At 35.7% G+C, this 17,561-nt stretch overlaps 1 protein-coding gene across 1 annotated transcript in view; it reads left to right on the forward strand.

The window, feature by feature from the left end:
* The window catches only part of DNER (delta/notch like EGF repeat containing), a 330,352-nt gene that overhangs the window by 176,792 nt on the left and 135,999 nt on the right, over positions 1-17,561 (forward strand). The window contains exon 5 of the mRNA XM_051983379.1: positions 1,695-1,840. Coding sequence (XP_051839339.1) covers positions 1,695-1,840 — 146 coding nt within the window. The remainder of the gene's footprint in view (positions 1-1,694; positions 1,841-17,561) is intronic.

Here is a 17,561-nt window from a genome sequence, read left to right on the forward strand (position 1 = left end):
AGATAAATAATTCCTTGTATGAAACTTTTTTTTTGTTAAATTCTAATGCATCATGACATCCCATTTCCAATGAGAAATAGTTGTTTTTTTTTTTTTTTTACTTCAACTAACTTGCGATTTCAGTAAAGGAATGGGAAATGGGAATAACTGAGCTCCTTTCAAACATTACTTTCCTATAATGCTTTTAGAAGAACAAAAAGGGAAAAATATGTGGAAAGCCTTTTTTATTTTTAATATTTTCCACCAAATTTCTCACAATGCATTTTTCCATTACAGTGTGAAATGAAATTCAAATGACAGGTTGATGGAGTCTAATACATGTGTTTTAGTGACCTCCCATTCTGGCTTAAAAGGAGTGATAAGTAGGTCCCATTGAAATGGAGGGAATGCAGTGGAACCATTATTGACTTCCTTAAATGTGTTTATGACATGTCTGTCAGTTTCTGGGTTTGTGCCCCATGCTGTAGAAGCAAGCTAAATTGGTGGAGTTGTGATTTTTAGCAAGCTAACCATCAAAAATGAATGGAAGTAGTACAAATAAAAGACCTCTTTCGCCAATCCTGCTTCCCCACAGGGATAACTTGGAAAGGAACTTGACAAGGTGGAAAAGGGGAGATAGTTGTGACATAGGAAAGTGAGTGTAGAAGCCATGTCTTATTAGCTGTGAAGCTGTTCACTCCTGGGCAGGGGCTCAGCAACAAGAGGAATAAGACATTTTCCAAGTCTCATCAGAGGTCAGCCTAGAAGCGTTACATGACTAGGCTGTAGTGTAGCCAGACTTGTCATCTCAGCCAGCCTAATGATCCATGTTAGTGCCCCAGCAGTCAATCTGGCGGTACTAGTTAGTTATGCTTGAGCATGAAGAGACCTGAGGTGAGTTGATGGGGTGTGCCATGATCTTAAATATTGATTATCTAGGAAATGAACTAGTACATTATTTTGAAGGAAGTATACATGGATAAATGAGTGGTTTTGATGAGAAAATTAGAAATCTACCAAAGTCATACAATGATCACTTTCACTGATATAATTAAAATTTTTCTGATTGTCTTCCCCGGTATTACTGCCAAATGGCAAAATATATTTAAAGTTTCCAAATAATACTAATATAACCTTCAAACTCTTTTGGCATATAATTGTAAATTTGAATGCATATTTGAAATGCTCTCATATGGAAAAGGGATTAGACTTACTTTTTGGGGGCACCAATCACCAGAACAAAGAAGAGGGGATAGAAGCTCAAAGAGACAAATCTAGGCTTGAAGGAAAGTGCTTCCCAATTATTAGCTCTGTCCAACAGTAGAATGACTTGGGTGATGAGCTCCTCTTCTGTTAGAGGCCTTTGAATAAAGATTTTAGCCATTAGTTTTGGGATGTTGTAGAAGGGATTTTTGGTCAGACATGGGTTGGATTGGATGATCTCTAAAGTTCTTTCACATACTGAGATTCTATAATTTTGTAATACCTGTTGTGCATTGCTTCAATTAATGGGTTTAATTACATAGTTTAAAAATCAGAGAGTTAATGACCAAAATGAAATGTCAATCAACATAATATTTACTGATTACTTGCTATGTTAAATTTCATTTTCTTTGCCAGACTGGAATATATTTTGATAGTGTTTTCTGTCTTGCTAGTGTGGCAGTTTATCTGACCTTCTCTCAAAGAAAAAAAATATTCCCTTTTCTTCCCAGGTTTCGTGAATGATTCTGTTAGTAAATGCATTGTGGCTTTGCGTTTAACTGTGGTCGTGAAGGTCAGCACCTGTGCGCCAGTGGACAGCAAGTCTCACGATGTACAATGTACTGGAAAGGGAAAATGTACCACCACACCAGCGGAGGTGAGGAAGGGAGATCTTTTTTCTAATTTAAACAGTGTATATTCATTGCTAAAAATCTGATATGCATTTCTGTATATATATATATATATATATATTATATATATATATATATATATGTAATGATTCTGTCTGATATGTATGATATGTACATACCTATGTAATGATTTATATGCAAATCAGCTCATCTGGCTCTAGACACAATGCTGTTTTTTGTTTTGTTTTGTTTTGTTTTGTTTTACCTCCACAGAACCTAGTTATATCTCCCACATGAGGCTTTCTCCCCTAATTTTCATTGTTACCAATTTATGCCATATGCTCTTGGATGTAGCTGATATGTTGGTTTTTCTGAATTGCTTTTTAATCTTTCTTTTTAATCTGCTAAGGTAAGAAAGGGATAAGCATTTCTATAGTACTTACTATGTGCTAGTCACTGTGTTAAGCATTTTATAAATGTTAGTGAATTTTATTCTTCCAACAACTATGTGAGGTAGATATTGTTGTTGCCATTTTACAATTGAGGAAACTAAGGCACATCGAAGCTAAGTCACTTGTGCAGGATCATACTGATAAGGATATGAACCTGGCTTTGAACTTCAGACTTCTTGACTCCCATTCCAGCATCCATTTTACCAGCTCGTTTTCCCATCTGTGTTAAAGGGTCACGAATCATGGTGGGATATATTTAGAAATGAAGTGATATTAAACAAGATATCTACAAAGTAAAATTTAAGACTTTAAAAAAGATGATATATCTCTCTTTTGGGGTTTAGAGATAACTTATGCAGTTCTTTTTTGGAAATTTTCAAAATAATAACAATGACAATTAGGAGAGAAAGCCTAGTATAGGAGATATAACTAGGTCTTATGGAGGTAAAACAAAACAAAACAAAAAACAGCATTGTGTCTGGAGCCAGGTGAGCTGATTAGAATCCCACTTGAGTCACTTTCTGTGTAAGCTTAGTTAATTCATCTCTCCGGGGCTGTTGCTTCATCAATAAAGAAAGAGTTTGGACAACCTGATCTTTCCAATTCCAACAATCTACAAAACTGATATTTTGTATTTGTACAAATTGCATCATACACTTTAATATCGTATTATATTTAATGAACACATTAATGTATGAATTATATTAACAATAACATTTTGATACAATTTAATATAATATTCTTGAAAGAAATAATCTGTAGGGGGCAGAATTTAGCCATAAAACTAGACAGACAGTTCAAACTGTGGCTTTGTTGTGACTGAAAAGCTTTGTCCAAGTGATACAAATGAGCACAAATAACAGCCAGAGCCAGAACATATTCTTGCCTTGGGGCAGAAACCCAAGGAGATTTCTTTTCCACCAGATAAGCTAGCCTTTTAGATTCCAGTGTCTTCTCAGCCAATTTGGAAGGTTCTCTTCCCTCTCCTAAGGGGAACCTCATTAATCAACATATCTTGTAGCAAAGGAGAGAATACTTAGTATGTTTCTGTGACTGGGGTAAAAAATGGTCAGGAAGAGAAATAAGCCCATCAAAACTTAGGAAAAGCTGTTCATCATGAGCAGTGGAGATTGTAAACTCCTTCGACATAAGGACAATTCTCACTTTTGTCTTTGTAGCCCCAGTGCTGTATCACAGAGAGCACAATGAACAGTTAAATGGCAGGTGTGAACAGGTAGCAACATGAAGAACTTTGAAGACATAGAATCAAACTGTGAATGACTTTGCTATTCTCAGCAATATCTTTTGATCCAAGACTGTGCTGAAAGACTTAGGATGAAAAATGTTATTCATACCCAGGGAAAGAATTGATTGTGTCTGAATACAGACTGAAGACTTTTCTTTATTTTTCTTAAGGTGTTTTTTTTTTTTTTTTTTTTTGGGAGGGGGCAGAGATCTATGCTTTCTTTTGCAACGTGACTTTTATAGAAATTATTGAATAACTTCACATGTGCCTTATCAATGGCAGGGAGGGGAAGGGAAAGAATCTGGAACTCAAAGTTTTAAAAACAAATGTAAAAATTTGTTTTATATGTAACCAGAGAAAATAAAAATATTAACTAAAAATTAAAAAAAGAAAAAAGAATATAGATCTATAGATTGTGAGCTAGAAGAGTACGTAAAGCCATTGAGTCCAACCTCTGTTTTATAGATGAAGTTGCCGCAACTGAAAGAGGATCACACAGCTGTAAGAAACTGAGGCAAGATTTGATCTTTCTGACTCTTAAGTCTAACACTCTTTCTACTCTACCACATAGCTATTTCAAGCTCATAGAATCATACATTTAGGTCTGAAAGAAGTCATTTAGTTCTACACCTTCATTTTATAGTGAGGAGATTCAGGTCCAGAGAAATTTAGGTAATCTAGGTAGAACATAGAACTAGAATTTCAGCTCTCTAAAAACCATACATGTATGATTCATACATGTATGAAATTAGCATATATAATGTTAGACTTGGAGTCACCACACCTAGTTTTGAACCCCATTGGAGTGGGTCAATTAGTAATTATGTCACACCATGGGTCAGAGTCTCATTTTGTGCATGTAAGTGAGGATAAGGATACTTTCACTCTATGTTTCACAGGGTTGGCGGGAGAAAAATGCTTTGCTAACATTTTAGTTCTCGGTAAATATGAGTTATCACCATTTCCTTGGCAGCATCTTTTAAATCTAAATCTTTATCTATATTTCTTCTGCTTTGTCCTAGGTAAAATCCCTCTTTGCCAGCTATTTACCATTTACCGTAGAACCTACTTACAGTTATTTTCCCCCTTACTTCTCCAATCTAGAATAATCCAATGCCAAATCCATGTTCTCTATTAATTATCAAAGAAAGTTCCAACTCTTATGTCTGGTATTTAAGGTTCTCTTTGTCATCATATTTCTTTTTCTTGGGTTTTATTCTATCAGTCCCATCTAGATACTTAACTTCTCATGAAAATGAATCATTCTTTGTCCTGGAATTGTGGGTAGTACTCTCTACCATTAGTGTCTTTTAAATAATTGATTTCACTTCCCCAACACAATGTTTGCCAAGCAGGAGTTTCTTAAGTCTCTGTTGCTTTATATTCTTATTTTAAGTCTTTTCTTACGGTGAGACAGCCATGAGTTCTGGAAGACTCTTATATAGTGGAAATTATTCACCAAGAGGAACCTACTGTTTCTTTCCTTTCAGATTTTGTTAGGCAAGAGGACTTAAAAAGTACAGATCATTTTTTTGTTAATATTCAGGATTAACATTTTTGAAAAGAGTATGACTCTGAAGCTTCCCTTCAGCTTACAGTAAGATGAGCATTTCTTCTTAGTTATTCCTTCTTTATAAAAAACCAATTTGCCTTTTCTCCTCTTCTATTTTATTAATTGGTAAGGGGATGATTGTGTGTGTGTGTGTGTGTGTGTGCGTCTACGTGTGCGTGTGTGTGCTGGGAAGGAAGCAAGAATATAAAAACCAAAAGTTGTCAATAAAAAGTTATTGTCTTGAAGTGTTTGATTGGTAAATTTATTCTACTTTTTCCCCACTTTAATTTGTATCATAATTAGTAAAAAAGCTAATATTCCTAATGACTGGTTTACCAATGATTATTTCTAGCCTCAAGATTGTGGTCATGAGACAATAGAGGAAGTTTGATTCATAAGTGCATTACCAGATTAGTCATCCCAAAGTCCTGATGGAAAACCAGATGTCTAATATTTGAGCAACACTTTGTGAATATCAGAGTGCAGAAAATGACTGATGAATGTGGTTATTGAGAATAATGGATTAGAAACATTTTCTTCTCTAAGCCATTATTATGCCAATCTCACATATATTGTGGATCCAGGAAAAAATGTAACAGTCACTTAAGAAAGAAACTTAGATACCATTACCAGATCTTTCTCTTACTTGTCAAAAAGAAATGGACCGGAATAATTTGAGAAATTGGTGCTCTCTTCCATGCCATCCACATTTTTTGGACTGTCTTCTTGATATGAAATGATCAATAGGCTGTCTTTTTTACTTTTAATAGTAGTGCATTGATGAGCTGTAATAGAGGTAATATTTCACTCATCTGAAGAGACTCTCAAGAGATATGATTCTCAGGCCATAATTAGAACAAATTGAAAAGATCCTTATTAAAATGTAATTGCATTGTGAAAAAAAATGCCATTTTAGACCTTAAAAAGGCACTCTGTTATAGTAGGGTTGTAAGAAGGTACACTAGAGGATGGCAGAGAGAGCTCATCAAAAAATAAAGGAAGACATTTTATCTCTCTCTGAGGCAGTATAATATGATGGATAGAGGGCCAGTCTTGGAGTGTCAGGAAGATCATCCATATTAGCTTTCATCCATATTAGTTTTCTCACTCTAGGAAAGACATTTAATCTCTCTGTGCCTTAATCAACTCTCTTAGATTCTGGGATGATTAGTTAAGAGAGAAGTTGCCAATCTATTTCAGTGAAAGCGGTTTTCCCACTGGGAGGTCCCAATACTGATGAAATCATAGCTCTGTAACCAAGAAAATAGCACTCAGGTTTGAAGGAGCAGTTTGTAATTGTTACATTGATTCCTAAGAAGGAACCTTTAGAGATCACTGAAGTTCTGATTCTGTTGGTCCTAGATTCTCAGTCACTATTGGTCTGGCTAAAAGAGGAACCTTATTTTTTTTTTAATTTTTATTTAATAATTACTTTATATTGACACTCGTTTCTGTTCCGATTTTTTTCCCTCCCTCCCTCCACCCCCTCCCCTAGATGACAAGCAGTCCTTTATATGTTGGATATGTTGCAGTATATCCTAGATACAATATATGTTTGCAGAACCGAACAGTTCTCTTGTTGCATAGGGAGAATTGGATTCAGAAGGTAAAAATAACCGGGAAGAAAAACAAAAATGCAGATAGTTCACATTCGTTTCCCAGTGTTCTTTCTTTGGGTGTAGCTGCTTTTGTCCGTCATTTATCAATTGAAACTCAGGTCTCTTTGTCAAAGAAATCCACTTCCATCAAAATATGGAGGAACCTTATTTTTGAAGTGGATAACATGGCTAAGGTTGATAAGAGACTAAGTGATTTATATTTAGTAAAGCAATTTTTAAGAGAAGTCTTTTTAAGGAGATAGTTTTGCTAGATAAGTAGAACCATATTGATAGAACACATACACTTTTGGGATAGCAAAAAAAATTATCTGAAACCATGTTGAGGATTTGTTATGACTGAAATGAAGGTGATAGAGATGTTAAAGTCAATTAAACACTTATTAAACTCATATCACAATTTAATATAATAAAAAATTTTCATTTTATATCATTCTGATCTCTATCTCATTTATCCATAAATTGTTCCCCAGACATAAGTCTGATAAGTAATATATTCCATGTTCTTTAAATTTTCTTGTAACATTATTTTTTATATCTTGATCATGTATCTATTTTGATCTTATCTTAATAAATGGTATAAAATATTGATCTATGCCCAATTTTTGCCATGTCCCTTTCCAATTTTCCCAACAATTTTTTTTTACCAAATAATGAATTCTTACCCCCAAATCTTGTCTTTACACTTGTCAAATACAAGATTGCTTTATTTATTTGCTGCTGTAAATTGTATTTCTACTCTGTTCCATTGATCTACCTTTCTAATTTTTAGCCACTACAGTAGGTCCTAGAGCTGAAGGCAAAGACAAAACAGTCAGGTGTTTGGGGGATGGTCGTGTAGAAGAGGATACAATATGTAGCCAGTAAAGTGCAGAGTGTCCCAAAAGTCTCAGTTTTAATTTACTAAAACTTAAAACTGTACTAGGTCTTTTGGCATACTTTGTTTAATATAATGTAGGGATTCAAGGATGCAAATGAGTCACAATGGTTCCAGGTATATTCAGAGAGAAAACTCAACTTGGAATGTTGGGGTGAGTAATACATTCCAGACAAGAGGAGAACACTTACACAAATGCTTTTTTAGGGAACAGAATTTTGTGAGAAGTGCAACAAGGAGATCAATTTTACTAGATTTTAAAGTACATGGGTACTAGACAGGATCAGACTTTGAGAAATATCCATGCTGAGAAGGTGGGAAATGGATGGTAGAAGGAGAACCAGAGGAGAATAATGTTATGAAAACCAAAGTAGAAGAGTGTGGTCACTGATATCAAGAAGTAATAAAAAGTTAAGGAGGATGAGGAAGAAAAAAATTATCAGCTTTATTCATTGAGGTCATTAATTACCCTTCAGAAAACAGTTTTGTAAGACTCCTGGGATCAGAAATGAGATTAGAAGTAGTTGAGGAGTATATGGATGGTGAGGAGGTGGTGTAAGCAAGAATAAAATATTCATGCTAGATTATTACTAGTGTAAAGGGGGGGGGCAGATAGAATAAAAGATTAAGGTGATGCTGTGCCCCAATGACCACTAGGGCAACTAGATGCCTCCATAGTACATATAGTTCAGAGTCTGAAGTCAGACATACTCATTTTTGTTAGTTCTATTTGGCCTCAGATACTTATTCATGGGGTAAATTGTTTAACCTTATTTGCCTCAGTTTTCTGATTTGACAGAGAAGGAAGTGGCAAACCACTCCATTTCTTTGCCAAGAAAACCCTAAATGAGATCATGAAGAGTGGAGCATGATGAAAAATGACATCATCATCATCATCATCAATTTATATATTGCTTTTTTATATTCAAGAATATCAAGATTGATTTGAGTTTGAATTAAAACAAATTTATTGTATAATTTTTTAAAATAAAGGCTCCATTATATGTTGTAGAAAATATCTGAAGGAATGATCAGAACATTGTCTGAATTAAAATGTGGCGCCACACATTTTATCTACTTATAGTAAATATTTAAAAGGGGTAATTACTAAGTTATTATTTTATGAAATAGACAATCTATTCTGCATCTTCATCCCTCAGTGCTATTGTTCGAGAAGCAAAATGTACTTTCACAAGTTAAGCTATTATTGTTTATAGTTAATGACTATTTAAAACTGACAGGTTAGTATAAAGGATTACATCATGTCTACATACAGGTCTCCTTCTCTTCCCCTATCCCAAACCTCAGACTGTATATGGAAAATTATGACCTAAAAATGGCAATTCACTGCCTGGGTGGTTGCTCTGTGCACTGTTTGACCATTTGATGAAATGAAAACAAGGTACCAGATTAAAATGCTTTAGAAACATTGCACTATAGGGATCATATTTGTCCTGACCTTTCAAAGCACATTTATGATTCAGGAGATTTTGTTCAAATGAAATTACTTTGGAATGAATTTTACTCAAAGACCAAGCTAACTGTGTGCCCCTAATTCCTACAGAGAGTAGTTTGTTCAAAGGACATTTTTGTTGTAAATCTGTCAAGATAGAAGAAACAATCATTTTTCATGATTCTGCAAATTTTAGACTAGTGACCATAAAAATGTTTAGACTTACATATATAACTTTTAAATACAGGAATATTGCTCTGACCAAACTTTTACCCCACGGAGAATAAAAATGTCATCTTTGCGGTTTGTGCTCTCTTCCTTCTTCGGGAACAACAAACCCAAACTGCTTTTTATTTTATCTTTTAGTCTGTAAAGCAGCAAGCTGGTTTTGAGCCAATATGAATGGTATACTCTAATGACTTTGTCCAAGAGAGGTGCATATTTAAATGAGTGGGACATCTTGCTTCTTTTGTTTGTAGGAGGTGAGATCTGTACTAATATCCCATTCAATTCAACCAGTATTCCTTAGGTGCTGACTATATGAGGGGCCTCATGGTAGTTTCTTGGGATGCAAAAATTGAAAATAACACAGACCCTGATCTCAGGGATTTTATGATCAAATGAAGAGAGGTATGTGTGGGGAACAGGGCAAGTGGGGTAAAGTGACAAAAATACGACAGAAGGTACAGTATGGAAAGGACCAAAGAAAATCTAGACAATGTGTTATAAGGAAGACAGTAAAACTACTTGTTGAGTAGATCATCTTCTTTAAATCTTGCTTGATATTCAGGTTTAACTCTAACTGACTCTTGGGGTTCCTTAACTTTTAGATTGTCTTGCTTGAAGAGGACTAAGAGAAGACTTTACAGAAGACATAGGAAATATGTCTTTCTAAGGCAGGAGGAGAAAAAGGATTTTTAATAGATAGAAATATAGAGAAAGTACTTGGGAACGTGTGGAAACAAGAGAAAGCCAGGCAAAGAGACCCAGCTAATAGTACAAGACTTTGCCTAGAAAACAGAGTACTTGAAGAGGAATAGTCTGAAATAAGGCTATAGTAGGCTGGCTTCCTACAGAGGAGGGTTTTGAATGCTAGATTAAAGACTCTATATTTTATTCTTAGTATAGCAGGGAGCATCTGTTGGAGTTTAAGCAAGGTAGTGACATCATCAAACTTAGAAAGTATATTTTGAAAGCTAATTGGAAGTATGGATTGGAGAAAAGAGAGGCTAGAGATAGTAAGAGATTATTATAATAATCCAGATAAATTGTGATGAGGGCCTGAACTAGGGTAGTGCCTGGATGAATGGAGAAAAGGGGGCAGATGAGAAAGATATTATGGAAACAGGATTCTATAAATAATGATATAAGTGGGGGGAGGGATAGGAGAAGGAGAAGGAGAGAAGAGCCAAATATGTGACTAAGATATTGAACATGATAGTGGCTTCCACAGAAAGAGGAAAATTAAATATGGCATTATATTTTTTAGAATATGACATGCAAGTACAAAGTATATTGAATTAAACTTAAATATTTAAATTAAATTTAAATAAAATAAATATATTTGAAATCTCACCTCTGGCAGAAGGAGAACACACTTCATAATTAACTCTAGTTTCTGCCTCAGTTTCTTCATTTGTTAAATAAACGAATTGAACTAGATGGCTTCTAGGCATAAGAACCAAAGAGACTTTCAAGAATGCTCAGTGGTGCTTATGGAGAAGAGGATTGCCATGAGATAAAGAACCTCTAGTCCTATGTGTTTGAAAGGAGACCTGAGAATCAGAGAATGCCATTCCTTACAAAGAAGCCATTGGATTTCTTTGTATGAAACATTGTCCTAAGTTAAAGTCTGCAGAGCACTTTATGTGTATTAATTCCTAAGATGTGTATAAATGTTATCATCAGCCCTATTTTACAGCTGAGAGCTGAGGCTCATGGAGGTCAAGTTGCTTGGTCAGGTTCCCATGACTTGTAAGTGTGTGAGATAGGATTCAAACTCAATTTGACTTTCTGATCCCAAGTTTAGTTTTTTGTCTACTGGCACTATCTAGCTATAGTTATCAAAGTAAAAGGTATCAAAAAAAAGTAGAACTTCACAAAAGTTCTACTCCAGTGTCTCATAATGGTGAGGTGGTGACATTGGTTTCTCAAAGTTTTATGCCAGTGGAACATATATTCTGGCAGGTTTTGTTTACTGTAAGGCTTGGGTTTTGTTCCCAGTGAGAGCTATGTAGTTGAGGAAAAATCAGTGCAGATTTGTTTTAGTCCAGAGAGGCTCATTACCAGTAAACCTGTAGGTAATGGCTTTTTTGGCCATAAACAATCAGTTAATAAACATTTATTAAGGGCCAGTATGTTCCAGGCAGTGGAAGCACATAAATATATAAATGGTCCCTCTAAGTAGCTTCTTCCTCTGATGATGGCTGATCTGAGGAAAAGGAAGAAGAAGGTTCTAAGAATGAAATAATTCAATAAAATATTAATTTATCTTTTGGGTAGCTTATATTTAAAAGATCTTTGTCTAGTGAACAATGAGTTGATATACTGCTTGAGGAAATGAACCACATCGTACTGGCATTCCAGTCAGATGTGAAACTAGAACACTAAGTTTCCCTTAAATGGAAGGAAGGTTCATAAGATCTCTTCATATTAAGAAATAAAACAATTGATGACCTTGGTTTCATCCTTTACTGAAAGGTAACAAAATGCATTATTTAATGAGCTACCATCATTCTTCTCATCTTGGGACATTCTTCTCATGTCACTATGTTCCTATATAGCCTTTTTATCTTGGGAGATTCTTATACCTTTGTAACCATCTCTACGAGGATAATTCCTCTCCCTTGTGGCTCCTTCTTCTGACTGGTCATTTTCCTCCTAGGACTTCCATTTAAAGAAGGGTCCACAGGACAGCCAATTTTTTTGAATGAGTCAGTAAATGAGTTACATTTATAAGGATGAAGTTGCTAAGAACTAACATTTTCTGAAAGTTCAGTTCAGTTGTAAATGTTGAGTATCTGCATCTAGATTTGAACTCAGTCAGAAACTGACTCCAGGATTGGTGGTCTAGCCACTGAGCAACATAGCTGCCCCCTGCCAACCATCTTCACTCCTTCTTTACAATCTATGTCTCACTTATGACTGTCTCCACCATGATATGAGGACCTTCACCCCAGCTCTTTCTTTTCAGTTGTTTTTTTTTGTGTTGTCCTTATTAGAACACAAGCTTTTCAGAAGCAAGAATTGTCCTTCCTTTGTTTTCTACTTGCTTCTCTAGATTTCCTGGCATGTCATAACCACTTAATAAATGCTTGGTGATTTGTTGACTTGTCACTTGGTCATTTCCTCTGTGTGTTCATGATGGAACAGAAGACAAAAAGGTAATTGACAAGCCAATGAGATTCTGGAGAAAGCTTCCCACAATTCTGAGGGATTAATGACAGTACCAATGAGGACTGGTGGAAGGAATTGGAAAGTTTTTAGTCTATAGAAGAGAAACTTTAGTGGAAACATGATGTGTCTCCAAATATTTGACAGCCTGTTCACCTGGAAGCAGTACTGAACTTGTTCTGTCAAACCCGAAAAGGCAGATTCAGGAACAGTGAAAGGGTGGACATGTAGGAAAAAAAAATTCAACTTGATGGAAAAAAAAAAAAACTTTCCTAATAGTGAAATAGAGTTTCTCTCGTATTGACTACATGAACAATATAGTTAAACTTTCAGTGTTCTAGGTCAAAGCTTCTTAAAATTTTGGGTTGTGATCTCATATGGGGCCATATAACTGAATATGGAGTCTGCAAAATTATGATTTATTCTCTGTAAATTTTTATACAACCATAGCTAGATAGATATATAAAACAGGATTTATATGCCTGTTCTATATATCTATCTAGCTATGGTTGTATAAAAATCTCTTTGGTGAAAAGGGATCACAAATGGAAAAAAGTTTAAGAAGTCTTGTTCTAAGTAAGTCTCTAAGTTTGGAAAGTACAAAGAAGGTATCCATCTGCATTGGTAGATGGAGTTTTCTCACTTGCAGGTTCCCTACATTGTCTTTATGAGCCAAAAACTGTGCTCCTTATGCTAAATTAGTTCTGGGAGGGAAATTACATAGATTCATGGGCACACTCTTGCACTTGTGGGTTGGCCCTTGGTCGGTGATACAGTTGGCATAGCCTTTGAAGCTCCAGTGTTATTTTCACATTCTGATGAGGCACCAAAATTAAACTCTAGTGACATTGCAAGTCATCACCATCGTCAGATACTCACAGGTTTCAGCCATTCTTGATCCAAGTCAAATTCCCACTAGCAACTAACTTGGAGGTTAAGGAAACCATCTTTTGTTGCCTGTATTTATAAACTTGGAAGGCTGACAGGAAGAAGAACAATTTATTTTGCCTGGCCCCAGAAAGGAGATCAAAAATCAATGGGTGGAAGTGTGGAGGAGACAGCTTTTGTTCATTTATAAGGAAGAAGTTGCTAAGAACTAACATTTTCTGAAAGTTCAGTGGGCTATGACAGAAGCTAGTCAATCAGTTAACAAGTTTTTATTTTGTGGTATGGACTTAGCAGAGGAAAGGGAGGGGAATGAACATTTATTAAGAACTATTTTATGCCGGATATTGTGCTAAGTGCCTTACAAATAGTATCTCATTTGATTCTCACCACAAGCTTGGGAGGTAGGTGCTATTATGAGCATATTATCATTGAAGAAGAATTTTCCTGTCTCAAGGCTCAGTACTCTATCCACTCTACTACTTATCTTCCTAAATACATGATAGATAAAAACAGAATAGATGGAAGATAACTTTTGATGGAAGGCACTAATAGTAAGTGAGGGGTGTTAGAAGAGAAAAATGGAGGGTTGGGGATGGGGGAGAAACAGGGAAGACTTCCTGCCAAAAGTGAGATTTGAGCTGAGTCTTGAAGGGAAGCCAGGAAGCAGAGGTGAGAAGAGAGAGCATTCTTGGCATGAGGAACAGGTGGTGGAAAGACACACAGAGAGGAGAGGGATAGCCAAAAGGCAGGTGTTGCTGAATCATTAAGTGTAAGAAGGGAATAAAGTGTAAGAAAATGGAAAGGTTTAATGAGTCAGGTTGTAAAGGCTTTTCCATTCTTTACAGACTTTTGTATTTGATCTTAAAGGTAATTAAGAGCCAAGGGAGTTTATGGAAGAAGGGGCAAGGGTGAAATGGTAAAAGCGGTACTTTAAGAAGATCACTTTGGCAGCTCAGTGAGGGATGGAGTAAAATAGGGAGAGACTTGTGGTAGGTAGCCTAAGCAGAAGGCTGTTAGTAGAATAATGTAGTTCAACACGAATACTTGTTGGGAACATTATTGGAGGGGGTGGGGTTCACCCTCTAGATTATCTGATCTCCATGGTCCTGTCAAGCCCTTAAGATTTCCTGGCCTTGTAGCACAGTTCTGTATGGACTACCCTTAGATTTCTAGACTGTTTGGGGACAATATTGAGTGATTTGATCTCATCCCAAATCAAATATAGCCCAAAAGTCTTTTAAGGAATCCAGTTTGGTTCCAGGGAATTTGAGATACATCCCTACCACTTCAATAGTTTGGCTTCAGGCTGGAAGGGAAGGAGGACTGGAGTGGACCCAAATCTTCCCTTGCACTCTGGCTGGCCTAGAACCTAACTAAACTCTTGTGAGAAGAGAAAAGAGGGTACATCTTCATCCTGACTTATGCTTGGCTGTCATTCTAGTTTCTTCTTTTCCTCAGATTCTTTCCAAAATATCATAAGAACTATAGCTTGAGCCTGTCCTCCCCTTATTCATTTGTACCAGGGGATTAATTCAGTACTCTGCTTACTTGCAGTTAATGGGAATTTTGAGCTTAAGATCACTGTATAATGGAGCCCCTGATATTTGCCCCTTCCAAGTGTACTATGGAAAAGAGTATGGAGTTTAATGATAACTTTGTGGTTAAGCAACGTTCTTCCAAGTTTAGAAAGGATAGAGAGAAGGCTGGCTCTGGAAGGGTAATAAGAAAGATCACCCAGGAAAACAACAGCTGCTCAATAATGAATAAACCAAAGAAGGTTAGGATAAAGCACCTTGGGCCATTGCCATTACTGTAATTTGCCCTCTTTTAAACTACTGTTAGTTGGTTTCAGCAAACTTTCTGGGCAAGAAACTGCTGCTCTGCCTAAGGCTGAAAAAGGAGGCTTGTTATAGAATATACACAGTGGGGTTTCTACTCAGCGCTCCAGTGTAGATGGGAAGGCTGGGGACAGTGGCTTGAAATGTTTCCAGAGAGTCTGCAGCCTGCTCAGCAAATGTGGAATGTTCGAGTTGTGTCCAAAATTCAAAGATCATTAATTATGTAATACATCAAAACTGTCATTGACATACCTCCCTTTTATACAATCACAGTTTTTTGGCACAGAATGGTAGGGGGAGCAAAAATGAAACACATATGCCAAGAAACACCCTAAGCAACTTATGATACGATGCTATATTGCTCCCTCAAAAGCTGTTGCTTCTTTCTTCTCTTCTTGTTTCTCCATGTTTTGTTTTCAGAGTTTTCCCCACTCTGGAGACTACATTCTTTAATATATCTTCAGATTGTCAATTTCTTTCTTTCTTTCTTTAAATAAGATTTTGTTATTATGGTTTTTCTTTTTTAAAAAATTAAAATATATTTTATTGATCTTATTTTTGTATCACCTATATTTCCCAGTGTATCCATTTCCTTTCTACCAGACTTTTATAAAATTGTAATTTTGTATTTGTAAAATTGTAATCTCCAATCTATGAAACATTTAACAGTTTATAAAGTTTGCTTTCTCACACAATCCTTTGAAGCTAGTTGTCTAAGTAGGCTTATCCTGTAGAATTATAAATATGAGGAGGAAAAGGGAGGCAGCAAAGTAATGCAGAAAATTGGATACTAAGTCTGAATTCAAGAAGACCTGAGTTAAAATAGGGCCTCAGATACTTCTTACCCTGGGCATGTCAGTTAATCTCTGTCATAATTTCCTCAGTGACAAAATAGGGATAATAATAGCACCTACCTCTCAGGATTGGTGTGAAGATTGAATGTGCTATTTGTTAAATGCTTAGTTAGCATTGTGCCTGGTACATAGTAGGTGCTTATTCTTTTCCCATCTTCTCCAACCTCTCTTTAGTATAAGTAGGATTATTCCATCATTACATATGAAGAAACCAAGCTGGAATTTGATCTCAGTTCCTTTGGCTCCAAATCCAAGACTCATTCTGTTATATCAAGCTTTCATTTCTTATCTCTTTTAGTTGAATTATTTCATATTTTCATCTTTTCCCCTACTTTTTTGCTTTTCATTTGAATTACTATTTCTTCTTTCCAGACACTATCCTGCAGGATTTGCTAGGCAATCACCTATTTTAGGCAGAAAGTGTTGTTCAAAGTTATAGAAGTGGCAATCACTATATGTATATGTTATGCACAACTACTGGTATTCTTTGTGAAGTCAAATATCATGCACAAGTATAGGTATTCTTGGAAAAGTCAAATATTAAAGTTGTGATTTATGGGAATACTTATTTTGTTCTATGAATTGGAAAAAAGAATTGAGTTTACAGGCTTTAAGAACTGTTGCCGGAGGTGGAGTAATCACTCTTCCACTTGTAGCTGTTCTGGAAAGAAATCATAGAGAAGAAAGGGTATTTATTAGGAGTTAGTTTATAAATAATGAACAGCAAGGACCTTTACGACCCAAATCAAGAAAGTAATACTATAAGGCAAAAGCATTGGCTTGGAAATCAAGTGATTGGTATTTCCATTCAAGCTTTCATATCATTTTGGGCTAGTCATTTCCACTCTGTGCACCTCCATTTCCTCATCTATAAGATGAAAGGAGTCAGACTGGAATAAATGATATCTGAAATTCTATAGAATTTGGCACACTGTGACTTTTTCCTATTTGTAGTGAAACCCAACCACTTTGCTTTAGGTTTGTTGAAATCTTTGACACTTACTAGCATTGTGATTCTGTACAAGTTTCTCAACCTTTGTCTGCTCTAGTTTCTCCAACTGTCAAATGAGGATAAAAATAGCACCTATATTCCAAGGCTGTTATGAAGATTCAGTGAGATAATATTTTAACAGGCTTTGAAAATATTAAATGTTAATGATTATTATCTTTGTATTATCTTTTAATAGTTCTCATTCTCTTGATGAGTTGAAGAAGAAGGGATACTTTCTTTCCACTCTAAATCATGTTGATTTTTGAACATATTGTCTTGTATAAAAAAAATAGCAAGGTTCCATATATAGGGAGGTGGGTAGGGATAGGTCAAGGATCTATGTTCCTTGTAAGATAATCGCGTATATTATGGAGCTATCATAGGGAACTTTGGCAAAGGAAAACATTTGGAGCCAAAGTTGAAGAACTGATAGTTTACCTAGTATTTCCTAGTGAGTCATTCTCACATTGTGGTTCAAAGCTATTCTTCCTGTTTTGTTCCACACTGGAAATGTCCTCCTCCTTCTGGAACCAACTTGACCTCATTTAGTAATCATTCATAGACTGTGTGAAAATCCAGCTTCTCTG

This window comes from Antechinus flavipes, chromosome 3 (genome assembly GCF_016432865.1).
Source record: "Antechinus flavipes isolate AdamAnt ecotype Samford, QLD, Australia chromosome 3, AdamAnt_v2, whole genome shotgun sequence".
Taxonomy (NCBI): domain Eukaryota; kingdom Metazoa; phylum Chordata; class Mammalia; order Dasyuromorphia; family Dasyuridae; genus Antechinus; species Antechinus flavipes.